The sequence below is a fragment of the Geotrypetes seraphini genome, chromosome 4, assembly GCF_902459505.1.
Source record: "Geotrypetes seraphini chromosome 4, aGeoSer1.1, whole genome shotgun sequence".
Classification (NCBI taxonomy): domain Eukaryota; kingdom Metazoa; phylum Chordata; class Amphibia; order Gymnophiona; family Dermophiidae; genus Geotrypetes; species Geotrypetes seraphini.
In genome coordinates, this window is record NC_047087.1 from 225,985,030 (window position 1) to 226,008,191 (window position 23,162).

The window sequence follows — 23,162 nt, forward strand, 5'->3', positions numbered from 1 at the left end:
CCATGTACAACTTCTAAGGCACATGGCCATGGGAGGGGCATCGGTGGGTCGGGGTGTGGCTAGGAGTTTCACAAACATATTATAGAACATTAACTGTTATATGCCTAATTGCCAACATGGTGTAAGTGCTAATGCCTTCAGTTAGGTGCAAAACTGCAAACTTACACTAACATTTTATAACAGTGGTTCCATGTGAAACCGCTGCTACAGAATTCAGACTCAGTTTAGAATGCAGTTAGCGTTTACCCTCATACAACGAATGTTTGTTTGTTTTTCATACCGTTGGCATTCACCATTACATGGGACTTTAGTACCTTTAATAATTTGGATGTACTTATGGTACACAACTATACAGACCCCTGATGCAGGTTTTTAGCTGAAACACAGGCCATGTCGGGTTTTTATGAATAAATATTTGGGCTTTTTTGTTTGTTTGCTGTTCACTGTGCACTTTTTGATATCCCTTTCTTTGTGGTGACTTAACTTTTGGTGCCATAAATAGAATTTATCCCTTAGAGCTGGTGTATGTGTCTGTGTCTAAATACCGAAGATACATGCTTATAGTATTCCATGAATCATGCAAGTGTGAGTCTTGCATATTGCCCTACTCAGACTCTCTATATGTATGTGCCATGGCATAGCCATGGGGAGGACCTCAATGGCTCAGCCCCCCTCCCCCCACTTGACTCAGGCTCTCCCAGTGGCAGTGCGTATACTGTCTGTCTTTCTCCCACTCCACAACCTGTGGTTAGACCTACAGCCTCAGTACCCTGAAGTTGTGGATTCAAACCCCATGCTGCTTGCTGTGACCCTGGACAAGTCACATAATCCTTCACTGTCTCAGATACATTAGATAGATTGTGAGCCTACCAGGGCAGATAAGGAAAATGCTTGAAATACTAGTATGTAAACTGCTCTGAGTGTAGTTGTATAACTATAATCCCTCCTTATATATACCATTCTAATCATTTACACAAATAGTTGATGTATAAATGTTAGCAGCACTCACTTTACAGTATTACATCCAGCTGTGTGCCTCTGAAGGCCAGTTCAGCCTATGCTGTGCGTTGTTCTGATTTATGCTGTTTGTTTTAATGCTGGTAATTCTCTTCTGTCTGTATGATTCAATGAAATTTCTATGAAAATAAGATATAAACCAGAGTGAACACAGGATCTTAGTATTTCTTTTCTTTCTTTAGGCCCATTTATTGAACATCCCAAGCTGGAACTGGAAAGAAGGGGATGATGCAATCTGCCTGGCTGAACTCAAGCTGGGCTTCATAGCACAGAGCTGCCTGGCACAAGGCCTCTCCACAATGCTGGCCAATCTTTTCTCTATGAGATCATTCATAAAGGTAATGTCTTATTATATTAGGGTATACTGGTGCAATATACATATTGACCAACACAAGAGCAGAGAAAACCAGGTCTTCAAGCCAAACAAATGCCTAGCTATTTGGTTGCCAATAAAGTTTGTTTGGCTTGAAGACCTGGTTTTCTCTGCTCTTGTGTTGGTCCATTGTCTTGTGTGCAGAGACTGACATTTGCCCCAATATATATATTGTCATGGGTTGAATGCGGTACTCAAAGCAAAACTTTACTTTGCAAACATTTCTGTAATACACATTTGGCCCTTACCCAAATTCTTTGGAAATTGGCTTTCTTTTAATTTGGCCTAGCTATGGTTGTTTAATGATTGTTCAAAGCACAGCCAGTCTTACTCTTTTTTTAGATCAACCATATGTTTATCAACAGTGTTCACTGTTAAAACAAAAATATAATTCATATTTTCATATGGCACCAAATGCCTACAGAAAAGGGAAAAACTGATTGTCTTGACCTTCCTAATGCTATGTGAAATAAATGTAAACCATATGTTTTTACTGTGGCTCAAACCCCCAAGTCATATTGTATGTCATCTGTTTATTTCTGTACAATCAGAATCATCAGATCTTACATGCAACATTTATTTTAAGATTATTGGTGCAATTTAACACCTTTTTCTTGCTTTGAAATAATACTTGAGGCCTTATACAGTGTTTGCCTGGAGCTTAATTCTCCCTTCTTTTAACATTTCAAAAAATGTCTGTCCAAAAATGAATCACATTGGATAACTAGAAATAATCCTCTTCTTGGAAAAGGGAGCCATTTAGCCGTTTGGTGATACATAATCGTTTAACTATAGCTCCACCTCTCCAGGAAAGGAGCAGCGCTGGGAAATAATCCAATGGGAATAATCAATGGGAAGTCACAAACTGAAGATGAGTTAAATCTGCAAACAAAAGGAAAACTCACCTGTAGGAGGAGAGTGAGAAGTGGGAATCTCGAAAGGGATGGGTTGGGAATGGGATGGGAATCTCGAAAGCCAAATCTGCATGGAACAGCAACTAGCTAAGGAAAAGGGTATTGGAGCTTGATGGGAAGAGGGGGAAAACAGAAGGCTGGGTCAAGGGAAAATAAGAAGCAGAACAGGCTAAAAAGATTTAGGGGGTGAAGTAGTCAAAAGAGCTATTAAATTACCTACCCCCAAATATAAAACATCAACCTCCCCTTTTACAAAACTGCAGAAACAGTTTTTAGCACAGGCCAGTGCGCTGAATGTTCTGCGCTGCTCCAGATGCTCATAGGAACTCTATGAGTGTCGTGAGCAGCGCAGAGCATTCAGTGCACCAGTTGGCGCTAATAGCCGCTTTTGCGGTTTTGTAAAAGGGGGGAGGGCAAATTATGCTTATGCAGAAGGAGAAAAATTATAAAGTGCAGAAGGAAGAGCAAGGGGGATAGAGTGTTGTATAAATGGCCTGAGAGAAGAAAGGGACTGGTTGGAGAAAAGTGCTTTGAATGGTTTGAATAGAGAGAGAAAGAGTATGATGCTAACAAGCTGCCAGGGGCAGGAGAGAGTGGCAGAACAATAGCTTTTGATGTGTCGACATTCCCTGCCCTGTTCTTGACATGTAAGCTAGTTTGATCTTTCACTACTGGATGTATTTTGTTTTTCCTTTTATTTTTTTTTTCCTTTTCTGGGTGAGGGGAAATTTTGTTGTGAGGTTTTTTTAATAAGTCTTTATTCATTTTTAAAACTTTCAACAAGTGTAACATAAGGTACAATCATATTATACTTTAACATCACTTAATATACCATCAAAGTTTAACTCACATCAAATTTCCCTCCCCCCTTATACCCAACAATTGTACTTAAGCATAATAAATCATAAAATATTCCCTCCCCCCTCCCCACCCTGGACATGTATGAACAAAGGGAGAAAATAATATTCATTCTATATAATATTTTAATGGCTCCCAAACATCCCTAAATTTCTTAAAATGCCCCTACTGTATGGCTATTACCCGTTCCATTTTAAAGATTTGGCATAAAGATTTCCACCAAAAATTATAATTCAGCCAATTTTGTTGTAAGTTAAGAATACAGCACCCCCCAATCATTTTCAAAAGTTGTCTGCTATGTCTGTATATGAGGTTTTTCCGTTAGAATTTGTAAGTTGAAAATCAAGTTGGCAGTTATAAGTTAGTAACCTGCCAAAACAGGTGACCTGAGTCTCTTGACTATCCTATTAGGTAGGCAACTTGTTCAAAATTTACTAAAAAAAACCAAACAACTTGGTCATCCCTTTGGGTCATCCGAGGCACAACTTGTGTCAAAGAGGTTGGTAAGTGCTTATCCCCTGCAATGTTTGATACATAGAAACAAGATGGCAGATAAAGGCCAAATGACCAATCCAGTCTACCCAACACGTGAGCAAGGAAGGTCTGTTCTAGCTCTAGCAGCTTTTAAAAATATATTGCTGTTGCTCACATTGCACCTGAATCTGATCACCTTTCATCAGCTGCTCCTACTGCCCATCCAGTGGGGTTTGAATTAACCTCTCTGTTTTGGCCTGCTCTTTCTCTGTGCCTGCAGAGTTGAAGTGTTGTTAACAGCAACCGCTATACAAAAAATAATCCTGCTTATTCAGCTTTAACTTTCCTTTTTTTATGTCACTTTTGAAGGCAGGAGTGCCTTCTTTAACCCACTTACATGTCTCTACACTATGGTGTCAGGTCAAAACCGCGGAAGACAAAGGCACGCGCCGACAACTGAGCGCAGCGCGGAGGCGCGCGCCAAAGAAAATAACTGTTTTTAGGGGCTCTGACGGTGGGGTGTGGGGGGGAACCCCCCCCCACTTTATACAGATCGTGCCGCGTTGTGGGGGGTTTGGGGGATTGTAACCCCCCACATTTTACTGAAAACTTCACTTGTTCCCTAAAAACAGGGAAAAAGTTAAGTTTACAGTATAATGAGGGGGGTTACAACCCCCCAAACCACCCACAACGCCAACGCGATCTGTATTAAGTAAAGTGGGGGGCTCCCCAACAAACCCCCCCCCGTCGGAGCCCCTAAAAACTGTCATTTTCTTTGGCGCACGCCTCCATCTTGCGCTCAGTTGTCGGCATGCGCCTTTGTCTTCCGCGGTTTTGTCTATGAACCCTACACTATAGTTAGGCATATATACTGTATATTACAATGGGAAAACAATCCCAACATGCTTTGTGGTATTTGCCGTAAAGTGAATCTGTATGCACTGCAAACATATGTCACATATGCGCATCCATTGATTCTATTGTTCTTGGGGGGGGGGCGTATGGGAGGGCCAACGATAAACTATGCAAATGTGACAAACAGCTACAACCTGGAGATGTCTTAGAGCAACTCAAAATATAAATAAGAATATGCTTTCTTTCTCTCTGCTTTGTGGTATACATAAATACAACTTTTCCAGATAAAAGCCCCTCCCCCCCCCAAAAAAAAAAAGTTAAAAGTTGTGTATATGTATCCCACTGAAACAGAGAAAAAAACATATTCATGTATATTTTGAGCTGCCCCCCGGCATCTTATGCTACGGCACCTCCAGACCTGCTGGAAATTTTGAAGTGTTAAAGTTCTGCCCTTCATTCTTTGCATCACATGACATTGTTTGGACCTCTTCTAGAGTGCTCATTTTAATAATAATGAGATAGTTGTAATGATTTGCATATAATTCTCAGAGGCTGCTATGAGGCATGGAAAAGACCATGCAAATCGCTTTTGGGCACTGGAAGCTGAAATGCTTGTACGCTACACCAGCTATAACTAGCTTAAGCCTTTGTTTGGCATTGCTTCTCAGAAGCAACATGTGTTTTCTGTTGCTCTTATGGGAGATCTGCATCTCTAAATGCCTATTGCTTTGCACTGTTGCTCGCGTTCAGCATCAAGTTACGTAACGCATCCGTTTCACCATCTGCCAGTTAAAGGTTAAAGCGCACCTTAAAGGCAAGGTAGGTTTTGAGCATTGGGCTCAAAGAATGGAAAATGATGCCCAAGGGGGTACATCTCAACCAACGATATAAGCAAAAGCCTTCTTATATCTACTCAGTTAATACTGAAAATACATCTAAAAATGAGGGAAGATAGTGGAAACACCAACTGGACTGCATGAAAAGAAGATCTTCTGGTTTGAGGAGTTAAGAGCAGACCATCCAAGAGTGAAGAGGGCAAATGTTTGGAGATAGTGCTGAGGTGACCCAATGTCTGATACCCCTTCTTGGGGGTACATGAAAGAGGAGAACCCAGTGCAGGTAGGCACTCAATTTAGGAAGGTCAAGCTGAGGGGGAGGATATGTGAAAGGGATATATAGCTCGGGAAGCTGAGTCATGTGCATGACCCCCCCATCTCTAGAATAAAACAAGAGAGGCTGAGAGAGACGAGGACGCAGCCTTCAGTACAGATTCTGAGACTGCTAAGGATAGTCAGGGAAGAGGCTTTCTGACATGATTAGAAGAGACTGCTACGGAGAACTTGAAATCTTTATAGCCTGAAGGACATAAAAACATAAGAATAGCCTTACTGGGTCAGACCAATGGTCCATCAAGCCCAGTAGCCCATACTCATGGTGGCCTATCCAGGTCACTAGTACCTGGCCAAAACCCAAACAGTAGCAACATTCCATGCTACCAATCCAGAGCAAACAGTGTCTTCCCCCATTTCTTTCTCAATAACAGAATATGAACTTTTCATCCAGGAACTTGTCCAAACCTTTCTTAAAACCAGCTACGCTATCCGCTCTTACCACAACCTCTGGCAATGCGTTCTAGAGCTTAACTATTCTCTGAGTGAAAAAAACCCAACAAAAAGCAGGCCTCTTATGTTTGTACTAAAGGTTCTTTGTGTTTGATCTTGAACTACATGAGTAAAGATTTCTGCTGTCTTTAACCTGTAGACTGGCTGTGTGTCTAAAAGCTCAGGGCACAGATACTCACTCTCACTATCACAACTTATACTGAAGATTGACTACAGCGGTCCTAAAACTTTATTTGGTAAAAGATATCATCTTGCAGAAAAATAGAAGCATGGCACAGATAGATATTGCCTGTGGTAGGCAGAGAACTGAGCACATGAAATGGTATTCTGAGTTATTTTAGCTGTGGTGGCTGAATATAGAGCACTAAAACAGGGATGTATTACAGAAATTTCAGAATGATACATCTTACTATAGCTCTCAACTTTCCAATTAATGGAAAAGCTTGGAAAAGAACATCCATATAAACCTGTCTGTCTAGCTTCATTGCCATCTTGATTTCCTGTCATTTAAAAGGAGTGAGTAACAGCTGGCCTTTCTTTAGAAAAGCTCCTTCTCTGAATTCTGAACTGCTGTTCTGCTAGATGTGTTGCTTAGGTCTGGTAATGATGTACTGGCAATTTCTTATCATGGGAGTCTCGGCAGCTCTCCTGCAGTGTCATAAAATAGTGATGCAGTGGTTAAAGCTACAGCCTCCGCTGCTCCTTGTGACCCTGGGCAAGTCACTTAAACTCCCCATTGCCCCAGGTAAATTAGATAGATTGTGAGCTTGCTGGGACAGACAGTGGAAAATGCTTGAGTACCTGAATAAGTTAATGTAAACCGTTCTGGGCTCCCTTTAGAGAACGGTATAGAAAATTGAATAAATAAATCCTAAGAGTCTCTTTTAGTAGTCATGAGAAGGCATTTTGAAGGCATATACATCTACACAAGTAAATAGTGGCATTTGCATCTCTCCTGCCACGATGGTTGCAGGGGGGGGGGGGGGGGTAGGTTGCCGTGCCAGCCACGATCAGCTCAGCGGCCCTTTTCGGCACTTATACCTGTTTTGACTTGGTCTAAGTCAAAACGTATAAGTGCCGACTAGGCAACCTGCCTAAAGTTTTGGTTATACCTGCTGCACACCTAGGTCTAGGTCGGCCTACCTCCCGCCCACTGCCCGCCCTTTCCCCTCCTCTAAAAACGCCTCTTTTCTCTCTGTGTGTTTAGAGGCAGGGGAAAGGTCTAAGCTGGTTTTAGATACATCTAAAACCAGCTTTGATTATGGGTACTTTGACAATCAGGCTTTTTGATTGTCCAAGTAGTCATTTAGGCCTCTTTTTAGACGTTTTTTTCTTTTGATTATGAGCCCCTTATCTAGGAATGTCAAGGATATCTAAGAATAACATTGGTATAGCTAAAAAGACACTCACTGCCAACCAGCTGAATATAATCCCATTTTTTGTTTTCTTTTGTTTTTTTAATCCCCACATCTTCTTTTGTATCTTTTCCTCGGCACACATAAGTTTCAGCATAATGCTGATTTCTGCCAGTGCTTGCTTCAATTAATAGAGGAGGCAACTATACTAAATCCTAAAATACTTTCGATGAACTTTAAAATTTTTTAAAAAAATCTTGTCTTGTTGGACTTCATTCTATTACATATGTATGTATTTATTTAATTTGTTTTCTAGCCCATTCTCCCCAAAGTGCTCAGAACAGGTTACAGGTTAACATACATAATTGCGTTTGATGATTTTGTACTATGCTGTACGTGCCATCGACCATTTTCAATAAAAATATTTACAAAAAAACCCACAAGCATACATAATATATAACATACTGTACATAATATACAGTTAACAGGTTACAATTTGCCTCAGTTACAGTACAAAATTTTTTGATACTAGGGATCTAATACCAATATACAGTGGTGCCTCACACAACGAACTTAATTCGTTCCAGGAGCAAGTTTGTTATGCGAAAAGTTCGTTATGTGAAACGCGTTTTCCCATAACAATACATGTTAAAAAAAATAATTCGTTCTGTAGCATAAAATATGCTAAGATGACATAAAAAAAGATAAATTTTTGGTTATTATTTTTATTTAGATACATCTAAAAACATAATTGTTTTTTAAAACAACACACATTTTTTAAATTTAAAGACAGACTAAGTAGAGTCTAATTTTACAGTGAGAGAGGGCAGAGTCTCAGCGGCAAAAACTGGGACTTAACTGTTCATTTATTTTATTTTTTCTACCGTGTTTCCCCGATGATAAGGCAGGGCCATCAAATAAGACAGCCCCCCCTTTTTAGAAAAAAATGTAAAATAAGGCACCCCCCCGCAAATAAGCCACCCACCGATACCTGCGCTTACCCGAATCGGGTGGTACGGTGGGTGACTCCGTGTGGTCCCTGGCACCCCCGACACGATCGGGGCAAGAGGGAGCTCAAGCCCTCTTGCCCCCCCGACTCCCCGACACGATCGGGGCAAGAGGGAGCTCAAGCCCTCTTGCCCCCCCGACTCCCCGACACGATCGGGGCAAAAGGGAGCCCAAGCCCTCTTGCCCCGCCGATTCCCCAACTCCCCGACAATATCGGGCCAGGAGGGAGCCCAAGTCCTCCTGGCCACGGCGACCCCCTAACCCCACCCTGCACTACATTACGGGCAGGAGGGATCCCAGGCCCTCCTGCCCTCGACGCAAACCCCCCCTCCCCCCAACGACCGCCCCCCCCAAGAACCTCCGACCGCCCCCCCAGCCGACCCGCGACCCCCCTGGCCGACCCCCACGACACCCCCAACCCCCTTCCCCGTACCTTTCTGTAGTTGGCCGGACAGACGGGAGCCAAACCCGCCTGTCCGGCAGGCAGCCAACGACGGAATGAGGCCGGATTGGCCCATCCGTCCCAAAGCTCCGCCTACTGGTGGGGCCTAAGGCGCCTGGGCCAATCAGAATAGGCCCGGGAGCCTTAGGTCCCTCCTGGGGGCAGGGCCTGAGGCACATGGTCGGGTTGGGCGGTCGTTGGGGGGAGGGGGGGGTTTGCGTCGAGGGCAGGAGAGCCTGGGATCCCTCCTGCCCGTAATGTAGTGCAGGGTGGGGTTAGGGGGTCGCCGTGGCCAGGAGGACTTGGGCTCCCTCCTGGCCCGATATTGTCGGGGAGTTGGGGAATCGGCGGGGCAAGAGGGCTTGGGCTCCTTTTTGCCCCGATCGTGTCGGGGAGTCGGGGGGGGCAAGAGGGAGCCAGGCGGAGAGAGGGCAGTTAAGCGCAGTGCCTGCGCGGAAGGATGCAGCTCGGGCGACTTTGTTGTGTGAAACGAAGTTCGTTGTACGAATCAAGACATAAAGTTCGTTGTGCGCAGCGTGCGCTGTGCGAGGCATCCGTTGTGTGAGGCACCACTGTACATAGAGGGGCATAATCAAAAGAAATATCTAAGTCCCCTTTAGGCCTAAGTCCATAGACATAGAAAGTAGGCAGCAGGGAAATGTCCATTCTGAAAAAAAATGTCCAAAATGAGGTGTTCTTTTTTTAGAATGGCCTACCTCTACGTTCAGCAATGTAACTGCCCAGACTGCCACTAAGTCTATCCTTACCACACATTCCCGACCAAAAAAATCACCCGTCCCAAATGCCCAAAGAAATACCTTTTCAGTGAAGGATGGGCCAGTTCTTTGCCTAAAAGCAGGATTCTTTAACCAGCATCTGTAAAAAAAAATGCCGGTTATAGAATCCTGGAACTATTGTCCCCCCCTCCCCCAGCAACAATCGCGGCAGGAGAGATGCCAAATCTCTCCTGCTGAAGAACATCCCCCTGGAACCCCGTGATTTCCAGCATGAAGGAGCCCAAGCCCTCTTGCTGGACAACCTCTCCCCGAACCCCCTTCCCCGACCGAGCCCCCCACCCCAATCCCTGAGACCCCCCCACTAACCTTAATCGATGGCTAGTCGGACAGGTCCTCCCTCTGTCCGGCTGTCAGGCCCGCCTTCTTTCGAATGATGGGCCTGCCCCTTCCCAGTGCATTGTGGGATGTGCTGGGGAGAGGCCTAGAGCCTGATTGGCCCAAGTGGTTTTAGGCACCTGAGCCAAATGGAATTGGACCAGTTGCCTAATGCCCCTCCTATGGGTGGAGCCTTAGGCACATGGGCAAACCTAAGATTCAGTCATTAAAGTTGAAGGGCATGACCAGGGGTGCGTCATTATAGTTGAAGGCACGACCAGGGGGCGTTTTGGGAGTGGAGGGGAATGGAGGAATTTTGGGAGGTGGTTTTGGAACGGAGGAGTTTTGGGAGTGGAGGGACCTGTTCGGCATATACGGAGGAAGCTTAGTTGTCATGTAGCTTGCTTCCATGTCATGCAAGGTTTTGAATGCTATCATTAGGCCCTTGAAGACGTGGAGAGGCATAATAAAAAAAAAAACACATCTAAGTCTGTTTTGGGCCTAGAGCGCTAGTCACCCAAAATCTACAGCGTCTAAAGTCCATTCTCAAAAAATACGTCCAAAATATTTTTCTTTTTTGAAAATCGTTTAACTATATGTCTGGCCGTTTGCCGCCAAGTCGTCTATCTTTTACCACATTCTCATCCAAAAAATTGTCCAAGTCCCAAATGCCCACATGGGAGGGGCCAGCAAAGTGATAGACAACCCAGACATGGCAACAGAGTAGTGGGGCACCTTACAGGGCACTGCTGTGAACTTCACAAAAAGGGTGCCGCATAAACATCTCACCACAACTCCTTTGCAGGTCATGATGAGCCCCCCCAAACACACACAAAACCCACTATGCCCACCTTTCTACAACCCCAATAGCCCTTATGGCTGAAGGTGCCACCTATATGGCAGTACAGTAGGGTTTTGAGGGGTTTTTGTGGGCTCATATTTTCCACCATGAATGCAGTGGTTAGAGTGGCTTATGGGCCTGGGTCCTCCTCTCTGTAGTTCACTAGCCCACCCCCCAGACTACTTAAGCCACCTCTACTAGGCTTTCCTATGCCAGCTGCTGATGTTCTGGAGGCAGGTATGTATGTTTTTATTCTGATTTTTATGGCAGTATGAGGGGGTCAGAGATCACTGGGGGATTGTGTTGGGATCTGTACTGTGGGCTAGATTCGCTAACCTTCCAATCCTTGGGTGATTGGAGGTAGGCTGACTGATTCATCAACCATCTTCATGCAATCGGAGGCATGCACCCATCTGACAACACGGATCGCTGTGTAGCGATCCCAACGCATGTACAGACCACCTACTTTGCCTGTAGATGGTCTGCGCATGTGTTTGCTGTCTTTTTTTAAAAAACTTTTTTTTACTGGCCCCGACAATCCTGCTCTTCCGCCCTTCTCTGCAGTGCGAGCCTGTGGTTTTAACCCATGGGTTTAAAGCGGGTTAAAACCACGGGCTCACACTGCAGGGAAGGGTGCCAGAGAGCAGGAGAGTCGGGGGAGGCAGAGAGTAGGTCGCAGCAGAGAGCAGGAGAGCCGGGGAGGCAGAGAGAGAGTTGGGGAGGTAGAGAGCAGGTTGTGGCAGAGAGCAGGTTTATTTCAGGGCTGCAGGGCTGGCAGGACAGTTGGAAAGGACGTGAGGGACTGGTCCCCAGCAGTCACTTCTTGTTGATCGGCCAGCCCAGTCGGTGTTCAAGATTTTTGTTTAGTGAATCGCTGCCTACCTACTTTGTATGCACGGTTCGGAATCGGATTGGCACAGAGGTTAGTGAATCGGGTCGGAGGAAAATCAGGTTGCAAAGGGGTCGCAAACCAATTGATACAGATCGGTTTGCTTTGTCCCTGCGGTGGCTATATGGTCACTTTGGATACTTTTGGGCACTTGTATCTGTTTTTAGATCACCTAAGTCACAACGTCTAAGTTCCATCTAGGCAGTCTCGTTAAACTTTTGATTATCCCTGCAGGATGACTAAGTCTAGGTCGGCTCACGACCCGTCCACCTCCCGCCCTAACCACTGCTCCTAAAATGCCTCTTTTGGCTCTGGATGCACAGTGGCAGTCAGAGGCCTAGCATGCCTAAAGATACGTCTAAAACCCCATTTCAATTATCGGCACTTGGACAACTTGTCTTTTAGATCATTCAAGTACCGATTTGGGTGGGTTTTTAGACATCTTTCTGTTTCGATTATATACCTCATAATGTTTGGCTGCGGGCAGCCAGTGAGCCGACAATAGAGCCTAGGAATATAGCTTTTATGTGTGTAATAGTTGGCATTTATATGTAGATCAGCGGTCTCAAACACGCGGCCCATAGGCCGCATTTGGCTCTCCAAGTTTTATTTGCGGCCCGCGGTCTGGACTGGATCATTCTCTTCCTTTTGGAGCAGCAGCGTGTCTGGCCGGTTCGTTCCGTTCAAAGCCGCGGGTTGGCGGCTCCTCGTGCTATCCACTCCTGCATCGGAAGCCTCTCTGACATCACAACATCAGAGAGGCTTCAGACACAGGCGCGGATCTCGCAAGGAGCCGCCACCCGCAGCTTTGAACGGAACGAGCCGGTCAGACACGCTGCTGCTCCAGTGGCGTACCAAGGGGGGGGGGGGGGGCGGTCTGCACAGCTGGCCACCCTCCACTGTTCTCCCTAGAGTGCGGCTCGTCTAGAGCAGTGGTGCCCAATCTGCTTCCCTTCCCTTCTCACCGCTGCCATCAGGGAACAGGCCGGCACAGTGCTCTTTGATCTCCCTGCTTCTCTCGCCGCCCGACGTCAATTCTGACGTCGAGAGGACGTTCTGGCTAGCCAATCGCTGCCTGGCTGCCCGGAACGTCCTTTCCGACGTTAGAATTGATGTCGAGCAGCGAGAGTTGGTCGGCCCCGTGGAGAATAGAAGCTTGGAGATCTCGGCCTGTTCCCGATGGCGGTAGCAACAGCAGCCTATTCCCCGGCGGCGGTGGCATTGGGGAGGGCAGGAAGGAAGAAAGAAAGAAGGGGGGGACAGGGAGCCAGAAACAAAGCAAAAAATGGGACACAGAATCAGAGAAAGACAGACAGAGAAAGAAAGAAAAAGTTGGGGGAGGGAATGAGGTCTGGAGGAGAGGAAGCATACAGGAGGCTGAAAGAAGGGAAGAAATATTGGATGCACAGTCAGAAGAATAAAGTGCAACCAGAGACTGATGAAATTACCAAACAAAGGTAGGAAAATGATTTTATTTTCAATTTAGTGATTGAAATGTGCCAGTTTTGAGAAAGAAAAGATATTAAACTTTAAATGTGAGTGCTGCAGAAAAAATAGAGTACTTGGAGGGCCGCAGAAAAAAATAGTTAATGTCTTATTAAAGAAATGATAATTTTGCATAAAGTAAAACTCTTTATAGTTTATATATCTTTCCTTTTAACTGTTAAAGGAAAGTTTTATAAACTATAAAGAGTTTAACCTCATGCAAAATTGTCATTTCTTTAATAAGACATTAACTATTTTTTTCTACGGCCCTCCAAGTACCTACAAATCCAAAATGTGGCCCCGCAAAAGGTTTGAGTTTGAGACCACTGATGTAGATGCTTCCAGAATTAGCATTTAAGTGTAATTCCATATATAAATTACTGAATAATATTATTTTTCAGAATGTATGATTTTATAAAATAGATGTATGCACACATAGGGAAATGTATTTCTCATTTGTAAAATGTTGGTGTATTTGTGATCATCCAGACCTGGATGTCTTAATTCTTTTGACTATCTATGCAAAGTGGGGCTTATATTCTGGTAACTAGCTACCCCTTAAATCAGAGTATGTTTAATTTTGACCACTAATTTTACATATTATGGATATGTCTTATGGGACACCTTGCCTCAAAATCAGAGATAAAGTAGTAACTATTCGTAGTTTAGAAAGAAATTATGGGATCTAAAGCAAAGTTTATTTTTAAGATCTGCTTAATTTCTAAGGAAGGGGCCTGATAAGCAGTTCTGCCACCTCTTTTCAAACCCTAGAGCTAGAGCAGCAGGGTGTCCTGCTCCAGCTCTAGGCAGCCAGCAGGGAAAGGAAATTGGGAGGAAAGCCTGAAACAGAGAGAGAACAACAGAACAGCCCACTCTACTACCTTATCAAGGCCCTCTTCTCCTGCTGCTAGCGAACTTCACTTGCTCGTAATCCTCCTCTGATTCTGCAGTTCCACTTTCTTATTATCTGCAAATGAATCTGATAGGGTGTTAAATATTTTAGCGTAGACTGTTGGATTGGCACAATTAACTAGCATGAATTATTTTGACTGAAAGATGAAAGTGATTTAACATCTCATAATGTAGAAAGCACAAGGCTTTAAGCATATCTAATAGGCCCATTATTCAGTGGTAGTTATGCATTGGCCTCCAGGTGGCCAATGCTTAACTCCCCTATGTGCATCACTTAAAATATCTACAAATAACATCACCACATAAATTGCCAGACATCTTTTTTTTTAAATTCTTTATTCATTTTCAAATTTACAATAAGTGTAACAATATATCCAAACAAATTAATAATAAATATAACACTTAATAATCATCAATAGTACAAATAATATGCTCTTATCTCCCACCCTTCCCACCCTTTCTTATCATATAATCAATACCTTATACAATATGTAACAATAAATTTACCCTCCCCTCCCCCCTCACATCTAATAATATCCATATAAACAATGGTTTGAGTTAGGAGCAGGACAAGGATGCTTAAAAAATATCTACATAGAGGTGATATTCAGCTTCTGTATTTAATTTAAGCTAATAAATAGCAGGTCTATGCTAAATGGATTTCACCGAGAACAAAAAATGAACCCTGTTGAAGTGGAGGTGGAAAAATCACTAAACTAGAAAAAACCTCCCAAACCCCAAGAAAGGAAAATGACTAGGGGAAAGAGACAAAGACCAACTGAACGCTCAATCAACTGATGCTAAAAATTAATAACTGTTTAAGCGGGAGAGCCCTCAGTCACACAGCCGCCACTGGGAAAACCCAGGGGAAAAGCTGACGCGAATTACACCCAGAAGAGTGTTAACTGCGAAACATCCCCGGGCTCTCTCCGCATAATAAGTGAATAAATAACATGCAACAATAAAGTGCTATAAGTGTGAAAAAGTAATAGAATAAAAAACACACCGTTAAGTTAAGTTGAAATTTGTCTCTGTCCCCCAATCATGGGGCCAAAAAGGAAATGAGTGTCCAAATCTAACCAAGCTGAACACAAACTAGAAGAACTTAGCTTCTCCGTGTGAAGGCAGTCAGCTAAGGATGGCTTCGTCCTACGGGACTCCGTTTCGGGGGTGCACACCCCCTTCTTCAGGAACTCGACTGCGCTGGACCAAGTGCAGTCGAGTTCCTGAAGAAGGGGGTGTGCACCCCCGAAACGGAGTCCCGTAGGACGAAGCCATCCTTAGCTGACTGCCTTCACACGGAGAAGCTAAGTTCTTCTAGTTTGTGTTCAGCTTAGTTAGATTTGGACACTCATTTCCTTTTTGGCCCCATGATTGGGGGACAGAGACAAATTTCAACTTAACTTAATGGTGTGTTTTTTATTCTATTACTTTTTCACACTTATAGCACTTTATTGTTGCACGTTATTTATTCACTTATTATGCGGAGAGAGCCCGGGGATGTTTCGCAGTTAACACTCTTCTGGGTGTAATTCGCGTCAGCTTTTCCCTGGGTTTTCCCAGTGGCGGCTGTGTGACTGAGGGCTCTCCCGCTTAAACAGTTATTAATTTTTAGCATCAGTTGATTGAGCGTTCAGTTGGTCTTTGTCTCTTTCCCCTAGTCATTTTCCTTTCTTGGGGTTTGGGAGGTTTTTTCTAGTTAAATGGATTTCACCAGCATAGCAACGGCACTACAAGAAGTGGGATAATAAGAGGGTGGGGGTGGGGGGTGGTCCTTCCTAGACGCCATCGTGGTGAGGGTGCAGGCACCTGTCCTCCTCTCTGCCCCACTTCTCCCTCCCTACCCCACCACCACTTCCTTTCCCCCGTACCTCTGTAATGTTCCTGGTGTGAGCAGCAACCCCCAACCTGCTGTCGAGCCAGTGTCGGCTCTTCCTCAATTTATACAGATGGGACAACAAAACTGGGATGTTGCTGGCATCCTTGATTAGGCATAAAACCACTAACCAAACACATCTGGTTCCTTGCTGACCACATTGACTGATATTCAGTCAGCTTTTGTAAATTTCTGTCAATTTCTCTAAGATAGGGGGCACTTTGATAGCAACCCTAGAGATCTCAAGATTGTCTGCTCTTTTTTCTCTTATTTGTACAAAGTTCTCATTATTATTATTTAATATAATTCAGAATGTAAACCGCTGAGGTTGGTATTTGATATAATTTAGAATGTAAACCGCTGATGGTCTGTAATATGGTGATACCGGTATAACAAATGATAATAAACAAACATACACCAATAGTTAGTGATTACTCTTAAATTTAAGCCGATACATTTTTCATAAGAACCTGAGAACACCACTCCAGGCTCCATGCAGTCATTGCCTTAAGCTTGACTTGCAGGTTCATCACAGGTTCCAGATACATTTTTTCTCAACTGTCCAGTTTAATATTTTAAAGTGCAAAAATTAAATAACTCATTTAATCTTAAGAGCTACTAGTACTTAAAATTCTACAAGTACTTAGCTTTTCAATGTGGTCTTAACCATCAGGATAATCAGGCTGCCGACATGTTTCACCGGAGCTTTTACAAGGCGTTATCCCATTTTACTTAACCCGCCAGCTTAAGAGACCACTTCCTTATTTTGGGGGACAATGGAATAGAAAATTAATTAATTAATTAATTAATCCAGACCAGATGGGCTTTGTCCCGGGTCATTATGTGTCAGCCAACATCCTTAGAGCCTTGACTGTGTAACATGCCAAAAAGCAGATCCCAGGAAATGCCATTATAACCAGTCTGGATGCTGAGAAAACATATGATAAGATAATTGTGGGAACATATTCAAAGAAAGAAAGATTTGGACAATTTCCTAGACGAAAAATGCATAGTCTGCTATTGAGACAGATATGAGGAAAGCTACTACTTGCCCTTGATTAATAGCCTTGAGTATTATCACTAGTTAGGTTTGTACCAGGTACTTGTGACCTGGATTTGCCACTGTTGAAAACAGGAAACTGGGCTAGATGGACCATTGGTCTGACCTAGTATGGCTGTTGTTATATTCTTATGTACTGCCTTTGCAAAAACACTGAATTTCAGCAATCAGATGCTCAGGAAAATGATCTCAGAATTTCAAAAGTAATGGTTTAAATATACCATTCTAGTAATCTAAAATAAATATCACTACTTCTGATGTATGTTAAACTTTAGCAAAACTGCACAACACACAAAGGAACCCTTTAACTAAAACTGTAATAATCACAGTAATAATCAGCGTGCTAAAATAATTTTCTTGGTTTTACCTTAGAGGGTTTGTTTGGGGGTGAAGAGTGGGCATGACAGTGCTAATCAGTTAACAAAGACTAGGGAACATAGAAACATGACGGAAGATAAAGGCCAAATGGCCCATCTAGTATGCCCATCTGCAGTAAGCATTATCTCTTTCTCTCTCTAAGAGATCCTACGTGCCTATCCCAGGCCCTCTTGAATTCACAGTCTCTTGTTTCCACCACCTCTTCAGGGTGACTGTTCCACGCATCTACCACCCTTTCCGTAAAAAGTATTTAATCAGATTACTCTGGAGCCTATCACCTCTTAACTTCATCCTATGCCCTCTCATTGCAGAGTTTCCTTTCAAATGAAAGAGACTCAACTCATGCACATTTATATTACATAGGTATTTAAATGACTCTATCATATTTCCCCTCTCCCACCTTTCCTCCAAAGTATACAGATTGAGATCTTTAAGTCTGTCCCCATACACCTTATCACGAAGACCATACACCATTTTAGTAGTCTTCCTCTGGACCGACTCTATCCTTTTTATATCTTTTTGAAGGTGCGGCCTCCAGAATTGTACACAATATTCTAAATGAGGTCTCACTACAGTCTTATACCTCCTTTTTCCTACTGGCCAGCAGCCTAGCATCCTTCTAGCTTTCGCCGTCATCTTTTAAACCTGTTTGGCCACCTTAAGATCATCACATACAATCACACCCAAGTTCCACTCTTCTGTCGTGCACTTATCTTTTCACAAAATATCTGACTACTTAATTTATTCATTCTTGATTATGTTTAATGTATTGTTAACCGCATAGAACTTTTTGGTAACGCGGTCTATAAGCACAATGTTATGTTATAAGTTTTTCACCCCCTAAACTGTACTGGTCCCTCTGGTTTTTGCAGCCCAAATGCATGACCTTGCATTTCTTAGCATTAAATTTTAGCTCCCAAATGTCAGACCATTCTTCAAGCTTCGCCAGGTCTTTCTTCATGTTATTCATACCATCCGGCGTGTCTACTCTATTGCAGATTTTGGTATCATCCGCAAAGAGGCAAATCTTACCCAACAACCCTTCAGCAATATCATGTATAAAAATGTTAAAAAGAACAGGCCCACCATCTTGAGGCACACCACTGGTAACATCTCTTTTCTTAGAGCGATCTCCGGTTACAGGGAAATACTTTTAAAACCAATAGGAGGAAATATTTTTTCACTCACAGAATAGTTAAGCTCTAGAACACATTGCCAGAGGTTGTGGTAGGAGCAGTTAACATAGCTGGTTTTTTGAAAGGTTTGGATAATTTCCTGGAGGAAAAATCCAAAGTGTGTTATTGAGACAGACATGGGGGAAGCCAATGCTGCCCTAAGATTGATAGTATGGAATGTTGCTTCTATTTGGGATTTTGCCAGGTACTGGGCTAGATGGAACATTGGTCTGATCCAGTAAGGCTACTGCTATATTCTTATTCTTATAATACTTAACATCATATACAAGATTATAAAAAATTGAGATATTTACTTCACTGATTTCTCTTTCAACAAAAGCAAACATTTCCATTTAATTCAATTCAGCTATGGAAGATTTTGGGGAGAGGAAGGAGGGAACTAAGGGCTCCAGGGTTGTAGGTTCAAACTCCGCGCTGCTCCTTGTGGGCAAATCACTTAATTTTCCAGAGCCCCAGGTACGTTAGATAGATTGTGAGCCCACCGGGACAGATAAGGAAAATGCTTGAATACCTGATTGTAAAAACCACTTAGATAACCTTGATAAGCGGTATATAAAATCCTAATAAAAACTTGGGAAAAAAAACTTTTACAAAGGTGCGCTAGCGGTTTTAGCGCACGCTAAAATGCCGCCCGCGCTAGCCTCTACCGCCTCCTTTTAAGCAGGTGGTAATTTTTTTGGCTAGCGTGCGCTAATCTTGTGCGTGCGCTAAAAATGCTAGTGGCACCTTAGTAAAAGGAGCCCTAACTCTTCAGAAATGCAGTGATTTCACAGTATAATTAGCTTGTCTCTCCCTATGACTGCAGCAAACGAGCAAGCTCCCTTAAGAAAAGCAAAATAAATGAATCCCCTTCTACTAGAATAATGCAACACCTAACCCAGCCATATAAAATCAGGGGGAAAATAATTTTAAGATAAATCAGAGAACTTGATGAAAAAAAGCTAAAGAAAACTACTTCTGAGCTTGCAATGATCTCCTCTCAGGGAAAAAGAGATAGGCATGGTCTGTTAGTGCACAAAATATTGCTGAGTTGATACATGGGTACCTATGATGAAGAACTAGTCGTTTAAAAGCAGAAAAGCTAAATATTGTATTTTAAAATTGTTTTTAAAACTCCATGACATTGCTGCTACTAAATTCAACATCTGAAATAAGGATACCATGTCTGACCTTTTTATTAAAGCAACACAAAAACTCAAAAAATACTGCCCAAAAATAATGAATAATTAACCAAAAAATGTTCACCGGCACTCATACATTTTTCCCTCTCGGGGTTTATCACCTGCACTACCAATTATAGAAGAGACCAATGATGTATGTGGCAAAACTCATATAGGTATATATTAAACCTGGTGCTGGTCACCTATAAGAACATAAGAATTTGCCTCCACTGGGTCAGACCAGAGGTCCATCGCGCCCAGCAGTCCGCACCCGCGGCGGCCCATCAGGTCCATGACCTGTCATGTTATCTTGATTTAGCCCTATAGCCCCCTTGTTTTCTTCTATACTCTTTCCATACTCTTATCTACCCTTATCTGTATTCCTCAATCCCCCTATCCTTCAGGAATCCATCCAATCTCTCTTTGAATCCCTGTAGCGTACTCTGCCCGACCACTTCCTCCGGGAGCGCGTTCCATGTGTCCACAACCCTCTGTGTGAAGAAGAACCTCCTGGCATTTGTTCTAAACTTCTCCCCTAACAGTTTCTCTGAGTGCCCTCTTGTGCCTGTGGTTCCCCGTAGTTTGAAGAATCTATCCTTGTCTACCTTCTCCATGCCCTTCATGATCTTGAAAGTTTCTATCATGTCCCCCCTAAGCCTCCTCTTTTTTCCAGGGAGAAGAGCCCCAGCTTGTCCAGCCTGTCAGTTTTTGTCCGGGGCTGGGAAAGGCTATCGATACTATGGGCCCATACTAAAGTGTCACATATTTATTTATTCATTCTCATTTAGTAATTTTGATCAACATAGGAATGCCGGTGTGCCCCTAGAGAGTCATATATAGGGCTCTGCCTTTTTTTGGTTAATTTGACCTTTTTATTACCATGTAAAATACCTTATTGATAACAATACCACTGTTAATACTAAGGCTATATTCTGAGTTTGTCCTCCTTCGATGTCCTTCAACAGCTGCCTGCTTTTTCATGCCACTGGGCATGCAACCCCATTCTCTGCTTTTTTTTTTTTTTTTTTTTTTACAGCACACTCTTTCTTTTACTGCTTATATTTGATAAACTGTAAATGAGACTGCATGGAGGTGATATCTTATTTGGAGAGCCCAGAGCAGTGATCCGTAAATCATACAGCAGGCATTAAGTCTACTCAAGGAGCTAAAAAGATAGCCTTAAAAGGCAGGGAAATAAATAGGTCACTTAATGTGAGGGTAGCATTTGAGGACAGTAGATGGAAACAGAGTATCTTCCAAAGCTTTACTAGGCTGTTCTGTTTCTGCTGAAATCCAAGTACATTAGATGGATTCTCAATTACTTGGAATGATGGAGCTTGCAAGGATAATGTGGAAGATCTAAAGAAATACTGGATCCTGAGAAGGCATGGAACGTGGATATAATCTCAGGAAAATATTAAAGACTAGAGTTTGTAGCATGCTATATTAGTGCGTTCCAACCCCTGGATTCTGCAGTATATATGGTGCCCAAATTTGCAAGCTCAGATTTGTGTGTGTGCCTAAGATACACGTACAAACAGTAACATAGCGAGGGTGAGGGGCACCCCTCCCCTGCTCTCTTTACCACACCCTGCCTCACACGTACCCCCACCCCTTACCTTCCCCTATACCTCTTTAACGTCCCTGATGCAAGCAGCATCACCAATTTGCTGCCCGTGCCTGTGTTGGCTCTCCCTCTGATGTCACTTCCTAGACATGGGACCCAGAAGTGATGACAGAGGGAAAGCCGATGCCAGCGCGAGCAGCAGGTTGGAGTTGCTGCTCGTGCCTGGGAAGAGCTAGATGTATGGTGGAGGAGGGGGAATTGAAGGCACATGCACAGAAGGGGGAGGAGGGGTGCTGGTGCCCTCACAAAGACAGTGCCCAGGGCGGACTGCACCCCCCCTTACTATACTACAGCATATAAATTAATTAACAAGCCCATAAATATCAATAAATGGATGCTAAGAACAATAATAGAGGTTAATTGGTGCTCATTAAAATTTGCAAATGCATCTGGCTGCACAGCATTCTAAGACATGGTGCCTAACTCTACTAGCACGTAACTCAAAATGTGTATGTTGCGGTATTCTGAAAAGTTGCACGCATAGTTACAGTTAGTTGCCTCAGTGTACCTAACTTGGGCAACAGCTTTTGCACTAGGTTTCAGCAGGGGTAAGCCTGGTATCTAAAATTAGGCACAGGAATCAGCACTACATTCTATTCTATAAGGCTCATCTGCTGCCCATGCACCTCAACTTGTCCCCACCCACTTGTATTCTTGGAAATGCAATAAAAAATTGTGTACCAAGTCACTGAAAAAGGGGTAATATATATCTATATTGAAATGGAAAGTATAATGAACAAATCATGTAATTATCCCTCTTCTTCAATAATATAATGTACTCCAAGTTAATACTATTGAGGAACCAATATTATTGATTTAACAAAATATGCTCAGAGATCTGGAGACTCTATGTAATTGTTGTCTCAAAATGCAGTCTCACTGACCAATCATCACATACTGTATGTGTAATAAAATGTCTGAACACATGCATTCACAGGCTTTCATTGTCAAAATTAAAAAAAGAAGAAAACCCAAAAACTTGTCTTCAATATTAAATTTCTGGGCCTCGACATGGGAAGAAGGTAGACAAGTCTTAAACAAAATGACTGACCCCTAGAGGCAGTACCATGGTAATACTGCTAGAGATCACCACAACTGTTTGAAGCCTGCCTTGGATGGTGTGGGAGCGGAGGGAGATCAGTTGCCGCTGGTTGACCGGTTCATAGATGAAAGCATGCGGGACAATCGCGCATGTACAAATAAGCACAGACAAATGTGCGCAGGACATCAGCGCGCCGGATTAAAAGTTAAATGTAAAGTGCTCTGAGGGGAGATTTTGGGGGGGAACCCAAGTTTTTCACGTGTTTGGAATATGTGCAGTTTGTACACTTGGGAAGACTCTATGGTCGTTGGCACAGTAGGCTGAAACTATTGCCCTGACGCAGCTCAGCAAAATGGCGATTTCACCATCGGGCAGGAGTGGCTGCGAGGCCGAGTGGGCTGGCACTGTATAGGTGCTTGGAAGACAGCTCGGACACCATCTCTTGCTAAGTGACTTTGGTTTTTCCTGCTTGCCTTTGACTGTGTTGAGACTTTAATGTGTGCTATGGACTGTGCTCACACCTGTGAATGCTTTGAATTTTTGGCGTGCTGAATGTTTTGTGGGGGCCCCTGCGAGGGCTACTTCCGTGTCTTTCACTGTTGTTTTGTTAGACACAATTTTGACCCTCTTTTTCTTTGAACTTGAAGTGAAGTTTTTTGCCAGATG

The 23,162-nt window shown here is 43.3% G+C and overlaps 1 protein-coding gene across 4 annotated transcripts in view; it reads left to right on the forward strand.

The window, feature by feature from the left end:
• Positions 1–23,162, forward strand: part of KCNMA1 (potassium calcium-activated channel subfamily M alpha 1) — a 1,372,671-nt gene that overhangs the window by 887,900 nt on the left and 461,609 nt on the right. For all 4 annotated transcript variants that reach the window (XM_033940852.1, XM_033940853.1, XM_033940854.1 and 1 more), the window contains exon 14: positions 1,200–1,355. In XM_033940852.1, coding sequence (XP_033796743.1) covers positions 1,200–1,355 — 156 coding nt within the window. The remainder of the gene's footprint in view (positions 1–1,199; positions 1,356–23,162) is intronic.